This window comes from Lissotriton vulgaris, unplaced genomic scaffold, assembly GCF_964263255.1.
Source record: "Lissotriton vulgaris unplaced genomic scaffold, aLisVul1.2 SCAFFOLD_2729, whole genome shotgun sequence".
Lineage (NCBI taxonomy): Eukaryota > Metazoa > Chordata > Amphibia > Caudata > Salamandridae > Lissotriton > Lissotriton vulgaris.
Window position 1 is genome coordinate 181,911 of NW_028247236.1, and position 23,854 is coordinate 205,764.

The 23,854-nt window shown below is 46.2% G+C and overlaps 1 protein-coding gene across 1 annotated transcript in view; it reads left to right on the top strand.

Moving 5' to 3' along the window:
- The window catches only part of LOC147665203 (phosphatidylinositol-3,5-bisphosphate 3-phosphatase MTMR4-like), a 269,189-nt gene that overhangs the window by 149,670 nt on the left and 95,665 nt on the right, over positions 1 to 23,854 (top strand). The window contains exons 7-8 of the mRNA XM_086949677.1: positions 1,916 to 2,029; positions 5,677 to 5,900. Coding sequence (XP_086805803.1) covers positions 1,916 to 2,029; positions 5,677 to 5,900 — 338 coding nt within the window. The remainder of the gene's footprint in view (positions 1 to 1,915; positions 2,030 to 5,676; positions 5,901 to 23,854) is intronic.

The following is a 23,854-nucleotide window of genomic DNA, read 5'->3' on the forward strand; positions in this document are numbered from 1 at the left end:
GAGACCCTGGCCGTTTGTAGTATGGCATCTCTATCACGGAAGTTAGAGTCTAGCCAGCACTGGTCGCGGGTGTGCCCCCTGTTTAGGTTTCCCCCTGGGAACCCTGTGCGCTCACTCGACAGATAAGAAATGGGAGAGGCCCTTTGCCTGGAGCTTCGTCCTGATTAAGTCCTCCACATAGAGATCCATGGACTGCTTGCCCTCCGACTCTGGAATGCCTAAAATTCGTAAGTTATTCCTTCTAGAGCGTCCTTCTTGATCGTCCAGTCGCTCCTGTAGTTTTCTGGTGACCGCCTCCATGCGTTCTGCCGCAAGTTGCAGCTCCGAAGTGTCTTCCACTAGTGATTTGGTGACTACTTCCACCTGCGCCACACGCTCCGTCATGTGGAGGTCTGCCCTTAGTAGGCCAACGTCCGTCGAGATAGACCCCACTGTCGTCTGGACGCTGGAGAGCATCTGCATCAGATCCTCTAATGTCACTTTTTTGGAGCCATCTCCCTCTGTACTCTTGTCCATAGACGCGCGACCCTCCGGATGTTTTACGGCGTCCTTCTCAAAGGCGTCCTTCTCAAAGGCGTCCTTCTCCAACTTGGATTGCGTCGCAGTATGCCTGGGCCCCCGACCCGCCATAGCGCTTGTATACTGCCTCGTGAATATGACTGGGGTCAAATCGCTGAGTGTGGCCGTATGCAGTCCAGGCCAGGTTGTGTCGATGCGGCAGTGGATAAGGGTGCAGCAAAATGGCATCGCCGTTCAGGGTCACCAAAGCGCCATACGGGTCATTAGCGCTAGGGATACACGTGAGGAGTTCGCTGGTCCACACCCCGCCCGCCGGTCGCCAGCCGCCCCTGTCCGCCCTTCGGGCCACAATGTCTCACGACAGCACTGCCCACCACGAGCCCCTGCAAAGTCCCGGGCCCCGAGATTAATGCGGGGCTCCTCCAGTGCCTGCAGCTCTTCACCAGGCACGGCTATGCGGACCACAGGGGGCCGCCGTGTAAGTCACTCTGTGTAGCAGGGTCGGGCCCCCAGTGCAGGCCGGCAGGAGGATCCAGTTCTAGGAGCAGGCAGGGGCCGGCGCCGCCATCGCGCTCGTCGCGCACCACTCGCTCCGCAACACGGGAGACCTCCCGGCCTCGGGGCTCAGTAGCACCCGGGCTGCAGCTCTCCTCACCTCTGGGCGGCCGGGCCGGCAGGCAAGAGGTGCCTCAAGGCCGATTCACTCCTGGTCCCGCTTCCGACAACCAGCCAAAGGGGGACCGCAGATGGGCAGCGGTAACTTCCGGCGGGGGTCTCCGACCACAGGGCACTTCCGGCCGGCCTGCTCGTTCACGGCAGGACGGTGTCAGGCGGATGTTGCAGGGCCCGGCACAGCACTTCGGTGCGACTCCGGTCGGCGTACCTTGATGTCGGCCGGAGTAAGATCGGACCGCTCCTCTCAATGTCGGCACTCCGGCCCGGCCTTTGAGGGCAATTTATATCGGCTGGGCAACAGGATTAATGAAAGCGGAGCTGCTTCGATCACAGAGCTACAACGCTACGCCGCCATCTCGGTCGGCTCATAGCCACGCCCCCCTCAATCACATAGTTGGTGCATTATTTGCACGTGTTTTAATTGCCCAAAAGCTAGATGGAGGAGTAAGGAATATATGGAACTCTAAAATAGTCTCAAGCAGTAAAACTGTTACATGACAGTATCTTTCTAGTTTGGGGGTGCGGGGCAAGTGGGGATTGCTAGCTCCTGCTTATAGGTGTGAGCCATGCAATCTGCTCCAGTATGATAAATGTTGTCCCATCCTGTGGGCTTGCAAGTTTTTGTGTGATCCATGGTCTATGGTTTGCTTTATTCTTGGTCATTTTTTGTGTGTGTGCTCCATGCTTAGTCTCATTAAACGTTTGGGATTGATGTTTATAGGTTGTGTGCAAGTTACCCTCAGAAACTCTTGGTTCCTGTGTGGATCACAGACAAAGAGCTGGAGAATGTTGCTTCCTTCAGGTCCTGGAAGAGGATTCCTGTTGTTGTATACAGGTACGTTGCACAGTTTTGACTTTTTATATTTTATACTTTACCAAGTTGCAGTTTCTAAATAGTGCATACTTGATGAAACGGACAAATTATTTTTCATACTGCTAGACTGAGGTCCTTTAATTATCATAGACAATACAGTGAACTACAGGTGTTTGACGCAAAGGGAAGAGTGTATCTGTGTATTACATCTCACCACAATTCGCCTGCTTGCTTGTAAGGTAACATTTCATGTTCCTTTTTAGGTATTGTCCACCCAGGATACTAGTGTTGTCGTAATCCATGTAATCCTTAGTTCTTATCTTAACAACCATGCATGCTGTGTTTTACCTGCTGCTGACAGAAGAGATAATTGATGAAGGGCCGCAATCCAGAATGGCCTATTTGATTGTGTCCTTCACAGAATAAGAGCTTTTAATGCGGGGAAGGAGGGGTGGGTTGTCCCTACCTAAATAGTGTGTAATTGATGCAGAATTCTGAAGTGAATCAGTATTTTCCACCTGCTTATATACTCCCCAACCCATATCTTGCATTTTGTGGTTATTTCATGTTTTATTATTCACATACAAAGAACTATTTTAAAAGGGTATTTTCACTGTCACTCAACTATAAAATGTAACCGTCCTAGGGGAGAAAAACAGCATACTACTGGCATCCAAGCAGAAGGCTGTGCTCATTACAGCCACACTCCCATATATTTTGTTCAAATATGTAAAGCTGTGCCGTTAGCCTATGGATGCTCCTTCACTAAATGTTTGTTTTGACTTCAGGAATGATGTTTATCGTAGCAGGCCTTCAGATTCTTGACTCATATACTCCATCTAAGGAAACAGGCTTTTTGCAGGTTAACGTCCACTTTTAAGTACTAGGCACTACTTTAACCAGACTAATGCCCGAGCCTTGCTCATCAGGACTCTGCATGTGCTGTGACTCTTTAAAAGTACATGTTTCATTGGCATAGTTCTAATTGGCATAACTTGATTTAATGTTAAGTCCCTAGTATAAGGTTACAAGGGTTAATTAGGGCCTGTCAGTTAAAGTGTCTCCTGTGAGAGTCCATGTCTCACAGTCCTGCCACCTCTATGGCAATAGAAGCACCCTAGTGACAATTGGAAGTCTGTGTCAAAGATTTGGCAAATTCTATCAGAGATATGGTGTTGTATTATGTGGTTACCTCTGTGGAAAAAAAGAAAACTGAATAAAAAGAATTTAATAAAAAAATTATCTTGTGGAATGCAGTCCTTCGTTATGCAATCTTGTGTGACAACGCAGAAGCATGAATCCCATCATGCCATTGTTGACTGGTAGAGCAGCATTTAGTTGCTAACTCAACGTTGACTTTTAAATTAATTTTAAAGCCCAATCCTCCCTTTTTAATATATGTCACCCCTCAAGTAGGCCAATGCAGTCCTAAGGCAGAGTGCAGTATATTAAGAAGCATACCATGTTATTTACATGTTCTGGCAGTAAAAACCCTAAATTGCCACTGTTACTGTGAGTGAGGCTAGTAGCCCTATTGGAGCTTGCATGGTTACCCGCTAACCACTCAACAGTGCTAAATTCTGTATGAGCCTACTAAATATAAGGCATCAAAAGAACAAGACATTAAACCGACCTAATGCTGAAGTCAAAATGTATGCAACTTTTCAGTACAAGGCAACTTTAGAAAGTTGCCACCCTGTTGCCCACGTTTCCGGTGGCCATTTACAGTTACTAGTCACAAGACTGCTTTCTGCCCTCCTGGTGAGAAGTGTGTGACAACAACCAGGAAGGAACAACAAGGACCTGCCGCGGGAAGAGGTGTGAATATACTTCTAACTCAAAATCCAGGCTGGGTGTGAGCCCAAAAGGTGCATTTCAAAGGCAAAGCTAACTTTGGTAGACACAATAGGGGCTGCTCTTTTGTTCTGGTCGGCAGGTTGACAATGGGGACAGAGAGGGGAAAACAGTTGACATAGCAGTTTTCCTGTGGGCGTGTAAACCTCGGGTAGCAACATCTCTAGGGTGGGCTCCCAGGCTCCACACACCGATAGAGGGGTTCTGCCTTCTTGGAAGTGGCAGAATATTGCATTCTGGGATAGTAGATACCACACTGCATGAAGTAGTCACCTGGTGGGAAGGGGCCTCGTAGCCCTTTGACTAGTAACCGCCGCATCCCCGAAGGGCACTTTCAGGGCATAATCACATCTGCAATGGAAAGAAAACCGGAGGACTACCCTGCTGTTCCCTGTCAAAGAGGGGCTGAACCAAATACTTGACTCCATGTCTTACACCTGGGCTGGCAAAGAGAGGACTGTACCTTTGGTGCTCTGCTTGAGAAAGTCATCCCTGAGCCCCAGACAGAAGAGGTGAACTCCAAGAGTCAGTTGGCTGACTTCCTGCTACAGGGTCACAAAAGTTGACGAAGCCTGTCTTGGCTGGTTAGTAGCCACAATCACTTGACTGCTGACATGCAGCCTGGGAAGCAGAGTCCTGATGCGCAAAAGTTGCACCCGATTCTTCTTGCCCCGCAAGAGTCGTCTGAGTGCAGTTTGGTCGTCCAAAGACATCCACCTCCACCAAAGGAAACCACTAGTTTTATTGTGAATGGAGACCAGTAGTACCTGGACTTGTGTTGGATCCACCATAAATTTGAGGAAAATGGGATTTTCCTTGCCGAATGTCCTAATTTGTTTTTCTTTTGCATGTGGAGTGTAACTATTAAGCTTTGGCAAAGCCAATACATCTTACCTTTGATACTATTGGCTCTGCCGTTGCCTTATGTATTTGGCTGTACAGCATGGGCATTGCCGACTCTGGCAATGATTTGTAGCCATGCTGTATAGCAGTTTGGTTGCTGTGCAGCATGGCTAAAAATAATAATAAAAAAAGTGCATTAGCCTTGGCTGCATCATATTTTTTGAAATTTGTTTTAGCCACTAAGCAAAGCATCCGTGCTGCTGTACAGCATGGCTACAAAACATTGCCAAAACTAATAGATCTCATAGGCGAGACCTATTAGCTTTGCCAGTGTTTGTTATAGATTAGTGTTGAATTTTTTTGTTGTGTGACTTCTTATTCAGTTGTTTTGGTACTTTTAAATGCTTTGCACTTGATCCTTTGTTTAAGCCTGACTGCTCGAAGCCACAGTTACCCAAGGTTGAACTACAGTTTAACAAACGACCCAGACTGGTCCCAAGACAGTATTGTGAGTGTATTACACAGTGAGGTCGCACACCCACACAATATAATGCACCACTTTCCTCAAACCCAACCATTGGCATTTTTTTTAATGTTTGGCTTTGATACCCTTGAAATTGTGCAAGTTCTGTACCTTAATAAGAAAGGGCTTCCAGCACTTTTGTATTACTTATTGTTCCTTTGTCTAGAATAAAATATTTGATGGCTATTGCATGGGAACCTAGTGGAAAATTACAGCTGGTAAACTGAAGATCTTGACAGGTGTGTGCAGTGGCACATTTCAGTTAAAATGTAGGTTTTAATGTGTCCCTCAATGTTAAACATATTCGAAATGTTGGGGAGCTCCTATACATCAACTTTCTTAAACATGTTAGTAGAACATTTTGATCAATGTGTTTTCAGTAGCTGTGTTGTACATGACTAAAGATTTTTTGTAATGTGTTGCTATCTTTTCACCTCTCCCCTAATAGACATCAGAAGAATGGGGCTGTGATTGCCCGGTGCAGCCAACCGGAGATTAGCTGGTGGGGCTGGCGTAATGCCGATGATGAGTACTTGGTCACTTCCATCGCCAAAGCCTGCGCTCTTAATCCAGGAGGAAAGTACAATAGTGGGAGCATTTCTAAAGCGGTCAGTGAGGTAAACGGTATAAAGAATGGAAGTGAAGGAACAGACGCTGTGGATACAGACTTTGGTAAGAGCTAGCTGAATCGCATGTCAGACAATGCCTTCATTTGATATGTTTAGCTTTTGAAGCATTACGGACTTAAAACACCAGAGGTCAATGCTTTCTTCTCTTGTCAACTCCTTGTTGTATTTAAACCCCTGGCTATCAGCACTGCCTTAGCTATTCCCTTCTTAATCTGGAAAAAACTTTTCTTAGGCACATGCATGTCTGATCTGTATTGAATACTGATCTGTTGATGTAACCGAATTAGAGCAGGAGCTATGGCTGAGGATACACCTATTAGGGAGAATGGGCTGAGGCAAATTGTACTGGGTGGATATTTATGTTGCACCTCTGCATGGAGGGCAGTTGAGGTGTTGTCCTGTTGAGTGAACTGATCAGATCAAAATTGGAAAGCTAAAGGGATGGATCCAGCCTTCAAGGGGAAGGAGAGTAACTCCTGCTTTGGAGTGAGAAAGGTGCCAGGTTTTCAGAAATGATCTACCAGTAAGGAGATGAGTTTGGATTTGTTTCATTAGAGAAAAGAGGGGAGTACAAATCTGCAGAAAAGGGTTGTGATAAGAGGCAAGTAGTGACTCCCTGTGCGCACGCCTTGCTAAGGGGTGGATGGGAGAGTTTTGAATCCAGTCTGAGACAGTTGAGGATAAGGTGCAAGTTTTGCAAGGTGCAAACCTTTCAAACTGGAGGTGAAGAGGTGAATTTGTGAGACCATAATGACGAAGTACACAGCCCTGTCTAACATAAGGCAGATCTTGTTGGAACACATTTTCATCAAGGTTGGTGTTAAAGGGATTTGTCTATCAAGTCCTTTGAGGACTGTTCAGTAAGGAGATGTGATTCAGCCTTGCCAAGAAGGTGTGATGCAGCCATGTCCATCATAGGACGAAATCTGTGGGAGGCAGGTGTATGACTAGCTCTTGTTCAGTGAGTAGTGATGGTGTTTTTCTCAGCCCTCCTGAAGAAGGGAAAACACTATAGAAAATCATGTTAGTGTAAAGTAGTAGTTAGAAAGAACTAACATTGTTGATAGTAAAAAATGGCACAGTTTTCTATACATCTATAAAGATAGGCAGTTTTCGTGCTTCGCAGGTAGATGAGTGGGTGAGGACCTGTCCCAAATAAGGGTTGAAGGAAAGGGAAGTAAGTGGCCATGACTCAGTGATACCGGATAGGAAATAGCCACTGAAAGCTAGGTATGGAATACTCCCATGCGAAGGGAGTGGTAAACAGTCTAGTGTAGTATTTTATTTGGGGAGAGGGAGCAGCACTTTGGCCCTATTTAGTAAATCTTAAAGAAACATTAAAAAAACAAAGTTTGTACACCACCGTTTTCCACCATTGGTTCATTTATATATTCACATGCTTGAATCTTTCCTTGTCCGGCTGGGAATCCCTGATTCATTAAAATAGCAATATACAGTGTTAATATATAACATATGGTATATCATGTAAAATTGCCATTGGCCTAAAACAGCATAGTATGTTGAGTAACACATCCACCTCAGTTGAAAGAACCCAAACTCTAGTCAATAAGGTGGAAGCTGAAGCAATCTTATCCTAAATGAGTCCACTGATTACTAGATCTGCAAGTCTCTCTCCACTCCAGTACAGAGAGAGGTGATTGACATCTTAAGAATAAAGTGCATTTTCACCCTTCTAAAGGAGATGTCCCCTTTTCAGGGGATGATTCCATGAGAAGGGTGTCTCCCAAGCACTTCCATGAAGGCAGCACACAAGAGGAGACTTCTACAGTTTCCTGAGCATGATCTGTTTGGTACAGCACTTGCAGCCACCTCATCTGCTGACAAACCAGAGTCTAAGCACTACAGAGACTCGCCTATGACGAGACAAAAAACATATGTTTTCAAAGGAAGCCTGGTCAGCGACTAGACCGTAGGCGACCAAGATTATAACTCCATTGCATAAGATGAAGATCCTGTCGACTACACAGTTGGCGTCAAGCATGCCGTCAACAACACTTTGGGCATCAACATGCTGTCGACGTTGACCATACCGACAACTACCATACCATTGACTGAATTATCACTGGGAACCACGCAGTCAATAAAAAACGTGAGTGGAAATGTTTCTTAACCTTTGAGGGTCATGGATGTGGCTTCGGTACAATTATTACGGTCAGACAAGGAATAAGTGGCTAGTGATTATGCCTATGTTGACAGCTTAGAGCTCAAAGCAATTGGATGTGAGATATGTCTCAGATATTAAAGAAATTAGTTACTTAACTGTAACACCAGTTCTTCAAAGTTGGTATCTTTTATACATTCACTCTCGACTCATTCTGTGTCAGGCTGGTAAACCTGAATTCCCATTCTGATGATGGGTAATGATTCAAGCATGTTAATTTATAAAAGATCCATTGTTGGAGAAGAGGAAGAAGTGGACAATAAGAAATCCTACAGTGAATGTGTCCGCAGGTACAAGTTTGGAAGCATTCACATGGATTTAAGGCAAAACTACCTAAAATAAAAAAACACATGTGGTCCAAGTGCCAATGGCCTTCTTATCAACCTTGCAACAAATGATGGATACTTTTACTAAGGGCCTGAATTAGATCTTGGCGGACAGGTTTCTTCGTCACAAAGGCCATTGTGACCGAGTAACCCATCTGCCAAGATGTTAAACCAGGCTCTAAGTTATTGCTGCAGCAACCATCTAATAGTCCTAACATGGGCTTGCCTACTGCTCTCACCCTCCGGCCTCCTCAACCTGCTCCTTTACCTGTTCCACCTCCGAGGCAATCATCACCGCTAACATCACTTCCAACACCAAGGGGATCATAGACGTAGATATTTACCCTAATCGTTCTTCCTATTCTGATATAGTAGAGGAAGGTTGACTACCACCAGACAGTGATGGAAGGGATGATAATGGCCGAGATTGTATGGTTCCAAGTGGTAATGGGCCAATTTAAAAAATGCTACGGATGTTCTCTAAATTTCATACCTTGATTGAAAGAGCTGCCAAGAAATGTAACCTACCGATTACCTCTGTAGATCAACCATGTGTTCGAGGCATATGAGCTGCAGATTACACACTTTAGATCGCCATCTGGTGTTGGGCTTGGATGGTTGCACCTTGTTGTTCGTCTGGGAAGAAGTCTTTGTAGGCACATGATAGGCGACTCCTCCTTTGGACAATAGTGTGCATGGGCATAGACTCCATCCTCAAATGTTTTTTTTCCGCCATTGGGTACGGATGCAACTTTTGCGCACCGGTTTGAAACTTCATTTTCAAACTTTTTCGACGCGCATAACTTTTTCTAGTCACTTCAAACATCAAATCTTCGACGCGCCTTTCATCGATTCGATTCCGATCGTCGACACGGGCCGTTGGGCCTATCTACGCCGTTAAGGCCTATTGCTCATGGAAAGGAAATGCCCCAGTGTGGAGCACAGTTCCCACACAGCGACAATCATGAGGTCTGTAACCTGTGCCTCTCGCCAGAACACGACGAGTCCAGCTGCCAAGCCTGGGTCTCTTTTCAATTGAAAAAGACTATCCGAGATCTTCGGGCTCGACGACAAATCATGGCGCAGAGATCAGCTCCGGAATTGGTAGACATCTTTGACGAAGGCGCAGATGTCCCAGAAGAAGATTCAGAGGATCTGGAAATCTTATCAGAGGCAGAAGACTCCGATGACCCCATCACTCCAGGTCAACGAGTGAGTACTACTGCCCCAACCCCGCCATCAAAACAGAAGGCACTGGTCAAGACTTCTCCTGTTGGCCCCAGTCGCGACCAAAAGCACATTTTAGAAGCCCTGCCTCCAGGCCTGGCTCTGAAGAAGAAATACAAGCCTTCCGGTAGCTCTGGACCGAGCAAACCGCACGTAATAGTCCCACCGGCGCCTTCGGCACCTAAGCCAAAAGAACACTCTGCTCCGAAATCAGCACCGATTCCTTCAGCACCAAAAGACAAACCGGCCTCGAACACCCCAAGGCCTACGAATAAAACTGCTTCGAACACTTCCAAACCTAAATATCATGCTTCGACTCTGAAGCCCAAGCCTTCGGAACCGAAGAACAAGCCAAAGGATTTTACCACGCCTCCCAAGGCCAAGGAGCACAAAACTCAACCCCGCTTGGAACCAAAAAAAAAAATGGCCTAAAGCAGTTATCGAGGAAGAGGAACTTTTACATCCAGATCCTGTAGATCCCAAACAAAAGAAGATCTACATTAATCCCAAAACAGGACATGTCACAGCTGTACCATCCAACAAAAACTCAAACAATTCAGTGCCTGTCAGGAAGCAGGACTGTGCCACTTTACCTATGCATCCTTCTTCTCCTGTTCTTCCTTGTAATCCTCTTCAACTCCCTACGCCTGTTACACCACCTCAACCTGTAACTTCTCCACCACATACACCACCACAAGGTGATGATGATGATGATGACTAGTGGGGGTGGGGGTGGAGGGACCACCCTATGGACCCATTCACAGATCCAGACAATATACCACAGGACGATTGGGATTACAACGATCCAATAGACCTCCCAAGCCCCCAGCCATACCCAACAAAACCATCTTCCCAAGACGATAATATTGGTTTTGGGCAACTCATTAATAGAGCTACTGTTTATCACTGGGTGACCGTGCACTCAGACACCCCAGAGGAAGATTAGACACATTTGAACAGTCCCAAAAAACTGTACAAATATTACCAATGATTAAAGGGGTCATTAAACATGCCCCTGACATATTCAAAGAACCTGTACGAGCCAGGATTCTTAATCCCAGAATCAATTCAAAAAAATATAGTCCTGCCCTCAAGACCCTACCTATATCCAAGGACAGCTGCCCTTAGATTCACTAGTAGTTTCCATCGCTAGAAAGCGCACCAATTCACAAACCTTGGGGGATGCACCACCCCGAATAAAGAATCGAAATTACTAGATGCATCTGGCAAAAGAGTAGCTGCACAGGCCGCCAATCATTGGTGCATAGCCAACACTCAAGCACTGCTGGCTAGATATGATAGGGCCCACTACGACCAACTAGAGACCCTATTACAACATTTGCCGGACCAATACAAAGCTCAAGCAAATTACCCAATTCAGGAAGGGAAATTAATAACAAATGCCTCCATTAAATGCGTACTTAATGCAGCAGATAGTGCTTCTAGGTCAATTAATACTAGTGTACTGCTCAGACGACACGCCTGGCTACGCATTTCAGGCTTTAAGCAAGAGGTCCAATCAACCATTCTAAATCAGCCATTCAATTAAGAACAACTTTTTGGACCTACTGTGGACACTGCGCTAGAAAAGATGAAAAAAAGACATCAAGACTGCAAAGTCCATGGGAGCACTGTAGTCTCAACACACACGTGGCTCCTTTCATCGCTCCTTTTATAGAGGCGCCTCTAAAAACATGGGGACAGAAACCTCAGCTTCCTTTAAAAGCACCACTCAAACATCCCCCAACAGAGGCTATTTTAGAGGAGGATACAGAGGAAATAACATGGGGAGAGGCAGCGGTAACAATAACACTCGCACCTCCCCCGCCGCTAAACAGTGACTTCCTCCACTCCCCCCAGGCCATTCCACTCCGGTTGGGGGAAGATTATCACAGCTCCTACCTGTCTGGAACTCCATCACAACAGACAAGTGGGTAAGACAAATTATCCAACATGGTTACTGTCTCAAACTTAACAGCTACCCCCCAAACATGCCACCCAAGCAGCGTCCAATGTCCACCAAACATCTTGCGTTTTTAAAACAAGAAGTTCTCTCACTGCTTCAAAAGCAAGCCATAGAGCCAGTCCCCTTACTACATCAGGGAACAGGAGTTTACTCCCTATACTTTAGGAAAGAGCTCAAGACCTGGCTCTTTACTCATTAATCCCTTAGCTACCCACTTACACTGGTTCAATTATGTTAGCGCCAGGACACCTCCGGGTAACAGAGCACTCTACAAATGTAAAAAATAAATAAATATACTTCCTAATCCCAATAAGGACGGGACACTAAGGCCAATACTCGACCTCTGACCCCTCAATCTGTATATATACTCGGATCATTTTCATATGATCACTGTCCAACAAGTGCTTCCACTGCTCCAACAAGGAGACTTCCTTGCCACACTAGAGCTCAAGGACGCCTACTTCCACTTTCCCATACATCCTCCTCACAGGAGGTATCTAAGGTTCGTGGTGGACGGACAACACTATCAGTTCAAAGTGCTTCTATTCGGGGTCACCTCTGCACCAAGACTATTTACCAAGTGCCTTGCAGTGGTTGCAGCACACCTAAGAAGACAATAAATCCATGCCTTCCCATATCTCGACGACTGGCTAATAAAAGCCAAGTCATTCAATCTGTGTTCAACACACTCCTCAAACCGTCAATCACTGCACAACTTGGGATTCACAATCAACTTCACCAAGTCGCATCTCCAGCCCTTTCATGTCCATCAATATCTAGGGGCCACAATCAACACTTCCACAGCACTAGCGTATCCCAGTCCCGCCAGGATAGCCAATATAAAAGCTCTCATTACCAAATTTCAAACACACATTTCTCCCAGCTAGAGTGTTCATGCAACTCATAGGCATGATGGCATCATGCATTTTTATTGTACTTATGTAAGACTCCAAATGCGCCCCTTACAGGAATGTCTAGCACTTCAGTGGAATCGGGCTCAAGGACCACTTACAGATCTGGTGTTGGTGGACAGCCGTGCACATCGTTCTCTGCAGAGGTGAAACACAACAAATGTATCCAAGGGACAGACGTTCCTCGAGCCAATTCCACAGATAGTTCTAACAGACACATCGCTCACAGGATGGGGAGCCCACCTCCTCAATCACACCACTCAAGGAAAATGGACCACTCAACAGAAAGTGCTCCATATCAATCATCTAGAACTACTAGCAATATTCCTAGCACTAAAATCATTCCAAATCCTTGTACAAAACAAGGCTGTCCTCATCCGGACAGACAACATAACAGCCATGTACTACATACAAAAACAAGGGGGCACACATTCTCTGCAGCTGTCCCAGCTTGCACAGAACTTTAGAGGTGGGTTATTCCTCAAAATGTATACCTGCTTGCAGAACACGTTACAGGAGTTCACAATCAGATTGTGGATCTATTAAGTTGGCAGACACAACAGATTCACTAATGGGAATTGTATCCACAAGTTCTTCTACCATTTTTCCAAATGTGGGGCCGCCAACCAGAGATAAATCTGTTTGCCACACACAAAAACGCAAATTGCCCATCCTTCGCCGCCAAGTTTCCACACCAGTTGTCCAAGGGCAATGCAATATGAATGAACTGGTCAGGCAGATTTGCGTCCGATTTTCCACCACTCCCACGGATTCCACTAGTGATACGCAAGCTCCGACAACAGGCTCTAAAATTGATCCTAGTGGCTCCCACATGGGCACGTCAACCATGGTTCACAACACTGTTGGAACTCTCACTAGTCCCACACCAAAAACTAAGCATCTCCCCATCACTTCTAACGCAGAACCATGGAGAGATGAGGCATCCCGATCCAACTCAGCTGAATCTGGCAATCTGGCTCCTGAAGTCCTAGAGTTCGGTTACCTTAACCTTCCACCATCCTGCATGAACATGATTAAAGAAGCCAGGCATCCTACCACCAGAGCTTGCTATGCAGAAAAATGGAAAAGATTTGCCATTTACTGCGCTAACAATCATATCGATCCACTGGAGGCGTCCATCCAGAACATCATTTGCTACTTACCACATTTGCAAAGATGTCATTTAGCGTACTCATCCATACTTCTACATCTAGCAGCACTTGCAGTTTACTTACCAAACTGACAACACTTGTCCCTTTTTAGGGTCCCAGCAATTAAAGCCTTTATGGAAGGCCTTAAAAGAATAATTCCTCCCAGATTACCACCTTCTCCAGTGTGGAATCTCAACATTGTGCTTACTGGGCTTATGGGACCCTCATTTGACCCTTTACATAAATGTGAACTTCAGTTTCTTACATGGAAAGTAGCTTTCCTGATCGCTATCACCTCTACCAGAAGAGTAAGTGAGATCCAGGCTTTAACCATAAAAGAACCCTTCTTACAAATACACTGTAACAAGGTCGTTCTTAGAACAAATCCAAAGTTCCTTCCTAAATCATCTCTGCTTTTCATCTTAACCAATCGGTAGAATTACCTGTGTTTTTTTAAAACCCAGACTCCGTAGCGCAGAGAGCTCTTCACACTCTAGACGTCAAAACAGCTCTACTTTATTACATTGACAGGACTAAATCGTTTCGAAAAACAAAACAATTGTTTGCCGCTTTCTCCCCCCCGCATAAGGGTAATCCCATCTCTAAAGCTGGGATTGCACAGTAGATTGTTAAATGCATCCAATTATGCTACCAAAAAGCCAAATGCACATTAACAATTCCCCCTAGAGCGCATTCAACACGCAAACTAGGGGCTTCCATGGCTTTCTTAGGGAATATTCCCCTAGAAGACATTTGTAAGGCAGCCACATGGTCTACAACACACACCTTCACCAAACACTATTGTGTTGACGTGCAGGCCAAACAACAAGCTTCTGGAGGCCAAGCTGTTCTTAAAACACTCTTTCAAACTACTGCAACCAATACAGGTGACCACAGCTCGGGGAGATACTGCTGTACAGTCTATGCAAAGTGCGTTATCTGCAGCTCATATGCCTCGAACGGAAAATGCTACTTACCAGTATGCATCTGTTCTTGGCACGCAGAGCTGCAGATTCACACATGCCCACCCGCCCACCCGCCTCCCCGGGACCTGTATCTGTTCCAGTAATATCTTACTTAGATATACACCCATGGGCATCTCTTTCTTTTCTACTAACTCCGGTATTTGCCATCATGGCGAAAAACAATCTGAGGATTGAGTATATGCCCATGCGCCCTATTGTCCAAAGGAGGAGTCACCTATCTTGTGACTAAAAACACTTCTTCCAAGACAACAAGGTGCAACCATCCAAGCCCAACACCAGATGGCGATCTAATGCAAAGTGTGTGGATCTGCAGCGCTACATGCCAAGAACAGATGCATACTGGTAAGTACCATTTTCCTTCCTTTACGTCTTTAAGGAGCAACCTCAGAAATACGTTAAATCCATACCTATTCTTGATTATGTCTGAAATGAATGAAATAAAAAGTCTGTATTCTGCTCCGGCTTGCTTCACTGGTTATGCTAGACTGGATTCAGTAATTGCTTCAGCGGCTCAGAGATGAACTAACACTCCAATAACGCTGTCATCCAGTCCTCCAGTCAACGTTAGCAAACTAATTGACAAATTGGGCCTGAGGATTGTCCCTATAGCAGCAAATTCAATTAAGACAGCCAATGCCCTGGCGATTCTAGGTCCTTATGATCGCCAGATGTGAAATGAAATAGTTCCATTACTGGATCTTATTCCTGAAGATAAGAGGGAAACGGCGAGAGCTATTTTAAAGAAAGGAGAATTAACATCTTCTTTCATTATTGAAGTGGTGATGGTTGCTTCGAGTACATGTTTTCACCAGTGGGCAGGAGGGACTGTAACTGATGAGGCAAGGCTGGTTAAAGTCCACAGCCTTCCGTACTGATGTCCAATCAGAAATCTTAGACACGCCTTTTGATGGGATAACTTTTTTTTTGGGTACACATGTTGAAGCTTTGCAAGGCCTTAAAACCTACACAAATGCATCAAATGCATTAGGGCTGTTGCAGTATCTCAGATTTGGGACAGCTACTTTTCATAGATCCCACAGATCACAAAATTTCAGAGCAGGATTGTGACCGGTATGGAGTTCAAGGACGCCTTTATTGTCCACAAAGACAGTCTGGGTATGATATGGGATACTCCTTTATTCGAAATGAGAGGCATACTTTCTGGACGTCTGCAGTAAGAAAGAGAGGTTCCTACCAAGTACAAAGCCATGGTAATCGTAAGAGAGCCTGTCTCCCTATTCCAAATGATCTGAAGAAATTGAGAGGGGGGGGGGTCCCCTTTTTGCTCTCACATGGATTAATAGAACATCAGACAAAGTAGGTGTTACAAATTCTACAATAATGCCATACAGTGAAGTTCATCAGAGACCCCCAGTTTATCCTTCAAGAAAGAAACATCCTCTTCATTTGAAAGAGCTGTAAATAGAAACTATCATGCTTTTTTTACAAAGGAGATATAGAAATCGTCCCCAAATCCCAAAGGAATCAATACTTCTATTCCAGGTTCTTCCTAACAAATAAGTAGACTGGTCAACGGAGGCTGATGATGCAGAAAGGGGATTTTCTTTGTCCTTCCGGGACCCTAGGGATGCTTACCATGTGGCTCAGCACTACCAGTTCAAAGCACCCCCTTTTGGGCTCAAAGCAACACTGAGAATATATGCAAATATCTTGCTCTAGTTGCCTTTTTATCTTCAGCATAAGGTCACCAGGTTTTACTCCAGTATTGGAGCATTCATAGATTCACATACCTGAATCATTTCCCCGTCGTCAAAACAGGAGTCTCCGGGACATAAAAAAGTAATGGTTAGCAATATAGCTAACTGTAAACAAGCACTGGCGTTGCCAATAGGTCTCGCAGTAGGAAAGTTGGAGCTATTACAATTGCAAATAGCAATGCCTTTTATTTTTGTTTTCATTTTAAAAACATAAAGGGCTTTGTCATTTACACAACCAATAGCTCCAACTTTCCATCTGCGAGACCTATTGTGCACTGCACAGTGTGGGTTAAAGTGGCACTGCGTGGGTGTGAGTGCCTTTGGGTGAGTGGCGTTGCGTGGGTGAGTGGCGTTGCGTGGGTGAGTGGCGTTGCGTGGGTGAGTGGCGATGCGTGGGTGAGTGGCGATGCGTGGGTGAGTGGCGATGCGTTGCGTGTGTGAGTTGCGTTGCGTGTGTGAGTTGCGTTGCGTGTGTGAGTGGCATTGCATGGGTGAGTGTGGCGTTGCGTGGGTAAAAGTGGCACTGCGTGGGTGTGAGTGGTGTTGCGTGGGTGTGAGTGGTGTTGCGTGGGTGTGAGTGGTGTTGCGTGGGTGTGAGTGGTGTTGCGTGTGTGAGTGGCGTTGCGTGTGTGAGTGGCGTTGCGTGTGTGAGTGGCGTTGCGTGTGTGAGTGGCGTTGCGTGTGTGAGTGGCGTTGCGTGAGTGGCGTTGCATGTGTGAGTTGCGTTGCGTGGGTGAGTGGCGTTGCGTGGGTGAGTGGCGTTGCGTGGGTGAGTGGTGTTGCATGTATGAGTGGTGTTGCATGTATGAGTGGCGTTGCGTGTATGAGTGGAGTTGCGTGTGTGAGTGGGGTTGCGTGGGTGAGTGGGGTTGCGTGGGTGAGTGGCGTTGCGTGTGTGAGTGGCGTTGCATGTGTGAGTGGCGTTGCTAGTAAGCTTGTTGACCTTTCCTTTTTCTCATTTTTGACTGATGAGTCTGACCTCGGAGTTTAATGTCCCAGGACAAGAAGAAAAGATTGTTGCCTTCTCTCAAGAATCCCTTGATCAAAGCCGACCTGCAGAAGGATTGCCAAACGGGCTGTACAAACGCTTTCAAATGTGTTTTCCTACTGTTCCTCTGTGCTCTCGGCTTGTAAGTCAGCTGTGTTTACTGGCAACGAACACAAGGAAAACAAGTAGCAGTACTCGAGGAACTGCTGAGACCCACATCCCGTCGCCACAAACAATGTGTGATCCTCCCACCTCCAAAATGATCACACGAGTTCAAGTATTGGAAAAAGGGTCTGCAAGTAAAAATAAATGCACGCACGGAGACAAAGTGAAATAAAGAATGGCAGCCGAAGCAAATACAAACAAGCAGCAATTGGCCACGGCCTGCCTGCGAGGCTCAAAGTGTTAGAAGGCAAGTCTTGGGCAGAGGCAGAGTACTGACTTAGGAATGACTGTGAGGCGCATTGGTGTGAAGCACATCAAAGGGCTTCTCCTCCCCTAATTAGGTGAGGAGAAGCCGTTTCGGGAAACTGAAAGTACGGCCGGCCTGCGGCCGGCCATGAATAATTAGGGGAGGAGAAGCCCTTTGATGTGCTGGGCTGGCCCTGAATGCGCGTGCATGTTTAATCACGTGGTTCACGTGAACTCCATGAAAACCGCGGGGCTGAAAGCCCTTTGGTTTGACGATGTTTTCGCCACTTGAATTCTCGCTCCGCTCGATGCGCTTGCGCACATCGATAGGTCGCGAGACCTAAAAAGGCCTAGGCCCATTTTTCTTTTGCAACCCATAACTTTCATTATGTAAAAAAGGACCAAACTTTTCACTTAGCCAATCAGAGGCACTCACCCTCTAGAACCCTCCTGAGAGAACCTCTTGCCCCTCAGATTTTCTACCAGCACGTTGTGCCAGGGAGTCTCCTTTGAGCTCTGCTTAAAATCTGGATTTCCAACTTTGTAGAAGCTTCATATTCAGACTATTTCTTATGGATTAGAGAAATTATAATCTATTTCTCATGTACATTTTTGAAAATGACTGGATTGGAGAAAAAGGGTCTGTTTGGAGCCTGTGCCACCTGCTCTGAAAAGAGACTCTACACAAATGACCCACATGAAGACTGTATATATTGTCTTTACCCGGACCACCAAATAAAGGATTGCAAGGTATGTCGCACTTTCTCTAGTAAAACCCTTAGAGATCGTGAAGGATGCCTTCTAATTAGGCTTCAGAAGATCAAAGCCAGAAAGGAGGTGGTTTCTAGTGATAGTGACCAGGAATCCTCCACTTCTTCCAGGAGATCTCAAAAAAAGATCAAGATCTCCTCAGGCTCAGTCATCAGGGGACCATCCTGAGAAAGCCCTTAAAAAGACTAGCCAAGGGTCTTCCGGACGTAGTCCTTCGAAATCTCCTCAGAAAAAATTAAAGGAGAATAAAGGACTCAATTTAAAAGAGAAAGAATCCAAAAAAGCTGCTTCTGACCCTTCAAATACACCACCTTTGGCTCCGACATCATTCAAAAAGCCATCCTCTAGTATTCCTGAGGAGAAGGTGAAAAAATCCACATCGTCGACGGGAGCGTCGACAAGACCATCGACGAAGAAATCGTAGACGATGGCGACGACTAAGGTACAAGAGTTACCATTAGTGGTATTGGAGTCAGCGTCCACGGGGGAGTCGACGACGGGGGCGGCGACGACTGAGGCGGCGACAGCGAAGGCGTCGACGACGACGGTGATGACGATTACTATGTCGTCGACGAGGAGTGGATCTATGGCGCGAACAACAGCTTTGTCGACGGTGGTACCGACGACTATTTCGTCGACAGGAAAAACCCTGGAAAAGAGCAGGAAGAAGATCACGCCAGCAGTAACTTCTCCAAGTAAAATTATTCCATTACTCCCGTCACACCTTTTGGCGGAAGAAGAGTCAGAGGATGATGGGCCCTTTGGGTATGCCACAAGCCCATCGGAGCTCCATGTAAAATGTCAGGATGAGGATGATGAGGAAGGGTATGAAGAATACCACAGTGTCACATACCACTGCTACCAACAAGAAACTCAGGAACAGATGGTAGCAATGCCATCATCCATGTTGACGGATTTACAATCTATGTTGGCGGATTATAAACGGAGGTTTCCTACGTCAGGAGTTTCTCGGGACATTCCACCTTCACGTCCTCGTTCAATTCTGACCACTCCAGTCCGCAGCACAGAAAACCTGCTGGATACTGCTCCGCTGACACCTCAGGTCAGACAGCAGCAGGATCCTGTGACAACAGATGATGATGATGACCGCGAAGAAGGGGAGCTACCAGAACCCCACAGAGAATGGGATGATTATTTGATTCCTTCTCTGCCTTCGCCCACCCAGGTACCGGCAGATTCTCCACCGGTGGATATTGGTGGATTCCATAATTTAATGGAAAGGGCGGTGAAAAGAATCCAACTGCCAATGAAAACAACTCAAACAGAATGTTTTCTTTATGACTTTAAAGAGCCATATCAAAGACCAATCGGGTCTATACCAATTATTGACCACATATGGAAGGAAGGATTGCAGGTTATGACAACTCCAGCAACGGTTACACCAGTACTAGCAAGGCTGGATAAGAAATACAAGGCACCTGCGGACCCTCAAGCGTGTTTACTGGGCCATCCTAAACCGGACTCAATTATCTCGCAAGCAGCGCAACAGAAGTCAAAAAATCCGGCAGCACCTATTTCGGCAGATATGACAGACAACTGTGGTGCGATGTAGCACCCTATATCGACCTCCTCCCGGAAGACTCTAAGCAGGAGGCGAAGAAGGTTTTACAGGAAGGAGAGAGAACTTCGGCTGAAGTTATTGATTGCGCTATGGACATTGCTACCACAGCGTTTCGTTCCCTCGGAGGAGCTGCAGTTTTGAGGCGCCAAGGTTGGCTGAGGGCCACTTCCTTTAGACCAGAGGTCCAAAATAAGATTCTGTACCTACCCTTTGATGGGGAGGATTTCTTTGGGCGCATGGTGGATGACAGCCTTCAAAATATTAAAAAAGACACGGATACAGCGAAGTCTTTAGGAGTGTTACAGTACCGGAAGGGGCCTTTTCGAGGCGCCCATGGAAGAGGACAACCCTCGTATAGAGGTGGATACCAGCAAGGAAGATATACATCCTATCCTTCCTCTTCGCAGCCCTATCGGCAGCAATATGGGCAGAAACAATCAGGAGGCTACACTAAGTCCACTCCCAGAGGACGAGGAGGTCGTTCGGGAAGAGATAATAATAAAAGACAATGACAACCTACAGATGGCGGATCCTTCTCCTATCCTATCAAATGTTCCCCTTGGTGGAAGAGTGACTCATTATTTACCACAGTGGCGGAAGATAACATCGGACAAGTGGGTTCTCCACGTAATACAATTCGGACATACATTAGAATTCCTCCACTTCCCTCCTCCCACGCCACCAACATATCAAGAAGCAAAACACCTATCCCAGATGAGTCGGGAGATTTGGGCAATGCTCCAAAAGGGAGCAATAGAACCGGTGCCCAACTCCCAAAGAGGAAGAGGATTTTATTCCCGTTTCTTCTTGATCAGAAAAGATGCTCTGTGGTGGCGTCCGATCTTGGACTTAAGGTCCCTAAATGCCTACCTCAAGAAACAGTCATTCAGAATGGTAATCCTGCAGGATATTCTGCTGCTCTTAAACCCAGGGGATCAGATGACCTCCCTCTATTTACAGAATGCATATTTCCATATCCCCATCCATCAGTCCCACAGAAAGTTCCTTCGGTTTGCAGTGGCGAAAGACCATTACCAATTCAAGGTGTCTGGCGCCGGTGGCAGCCTATCTAAAAAGGAAAAATCACCAGATATTTCCATACCTGGACGACTGGTTGATTAAGGCACTGTCGCCGGAAGCAGCTCACGCTTCCACCGTAGCATGCATGGAGCTGTTTGCGGATCTGGGCCTGACCTTGAATGTGGAAAATACATCTCTACGGCCATCCAGGACGATGAAGTTTCTACGTGCAATCCTAGCTACAACACAAAACAAAGCATTCCTGTCAGTGGAGAGACAGTTGGGACTTGTAAATCTAGCCTAGGGATTCGGCAAAAGAAAGTTTTTCAGTCAGAAGATACTAGTCGCTTCTGGGTACAATGTCCTCATGCATACCACTCATTCCCCTATGTCGCTTACGAATGTGACCAGTTAAAAGAAGAACTGGATCTTCAGTGGTGCCAAGCAAAGGGATCCTTCGAGGACAAGATAAAGATCACGCGTCCAATGTTGCAGGCAGCAAAGTGGTGGACTCGCAGGAACAATATCTCTGTGGGTCTTTCCTACCTGACAGAACCAGCTCCGTTGGTGGTCACCACGGATGCCTCTCTCGAGGGATGGGGGGCTGTCCTACAGGAGTTACAGGTCAGCCGCCGATGGCACAGACAAGAACAACACCTTCACATAAACCTATTGGAGTTAAGGACAATAGGATTAGCGTTGTTGGCCTTCCTGCCAAGAATAGAAGGAAGATCAGTGTTAGTGCGGACAGACAACACAACTGCAATGCACTACATAAACAAGCAGGGAGGAACAAGATCTCTCTCTGTCGAAAGAGGCACAGAAAATATGGAAATGGGTGATAGATCACAGAGTGACTCTGAAGGCCATACATCTTCCAGGAGATCAAAACACAACAGCGGACACCCCCAGCAGGCAGAAAACGACCTGTCACGAGTGGGAACTAAATCAGGACACACTGATGACCATCTTTGCCAAGTGGGGGATACCAACGGTGGATCTATTTGCCACAGCCCAGAACAAGAAATGCCGATTCTTTGCAAGTTGGCGTCACCAAAGGTGATCATGGGGCAATGCGTTTTTGATGGCATGGTCAGGCGTCTTTGCCTACGCATTTCTGCCGATTCCATTCCTGCCACGAGTACTCACGAAGATGAAGAAAGAACTGTGCAGGATGATACTGATAGCTCCTTGGTGGCCCAGGCAGCATTGGTTCACAGAGCTGCTCCTTTTATCGTAGACCGAGCCAATACGTGATCGACCAATTCCAACATTATGGACTATGGAGAAGGGACAAGTGCGGCATCCAGACCCGACATCATTGCAATTAGCGGCCTGGCTCCTGACTACGGAGAATTTCAGCACTTGAACATTCCAGCAGAATGCAGAGAAATTCTGCCAAAAGCAAGAGCGGAAAGCACGGATAGAACATACAGGATGAAATGGAAGAGATTCTGCTTATGATGTCAGGAGAATGCCTTACATCCTCTGCTGGCAGAGGCACATCAGATTATCCCATATTTGCTGAAACTAGCGAAATTGGGATTAGCCCATGCATCTATTAAGGTGCATTTGGTGGCAATTTCACGATACAGAAGAAACTCAGCACGTCCTTCTCTGTGGTCGGAGAGAATTGTGAAGCAATTCATGAAGGGGTTATTTCGAGTTTATCCACCCAACAGGCCTCCACCACCTGTATGGCAACTGAACGTTGTCTTGTCACAACTTATGATACCGCCATTTGAGCCAATCTACAATTCCTCTCCTGGAAGGTAGCTCTTTTAATAGCTCTAACCTCAGCCAGAAGGGTAGGAGAAATACAAGCCCTTACAATGCAAGAGCCATTTCTCCAATTCAGGGAAGACAGATTAGTCCTTAGGACGAATCCAAGATTCATTCCGAAAGTACCAACAGCCTTCCATTTAAATGAGCCCTTAATCTTGAAAAGATTTTTTCCTCAACCATCGGCGGCGGAAAAGACTCTCCACACTCTGGATGTCCAGCGTTGTCTGAAGTTCTATTTGCAAAGGACAAAGCTGTTTAGAAAGTCTATATAATTGTTTGTTGCGTTTAGTGCCACCAGAAAAGGTTTCCCGTTGTCCAAACGAGGAATCTCAAGATGGATCTCAAGTGCTATCCAGTTCTGTCACCAAGCAGCGGGAAAGCCATTGGCTGCACGTGTTCGTGCACATTCCACAAGAGCGGTATCCACCTCAACAGCTCTATTTTCAGGCGTCTCCATACAGGACATCTGCAGAGCAGCCACCTGGAGGAGTACGCATACCTTTCCAGGCATTATTGCCTGGATGCCCATGCAAGAAGCGATGTAGCAGTGGGACAAGCAGTGCTGAGGAACCATTTCCAATGACGGTGAGCCTCTTTCTCATCCCTCCTTCCTTTCTTGGGTAAGAAAAGCACATTTTATTGTTGATTGCTATTGATATGTTATTACTGTGTGCAGGTATCATGAATTGCCTGGTAATGAGAACAAGGTGACAAAGATAAAATAAATGTGCTATGATTTACTGCTCGCTATTCTGATTCAGGTATGTGAATCTATGAAAGCTCCAAGCTTTCATAGATTCACATACGACCACCTTCCTCCCCTGAGAGGCTCACCTCTGATTGGGTACGGAGAGTATTATAGCACAAGTGCCCGAAAATCTGAGGGGCAAGAGGTTCTCTCAGGTGGGTTCTAGAGGGTGGGAGCCTCTGATTGGCTAAGGGAAAAGTTTGGTTCTTTTGAAAAATGGGCCTA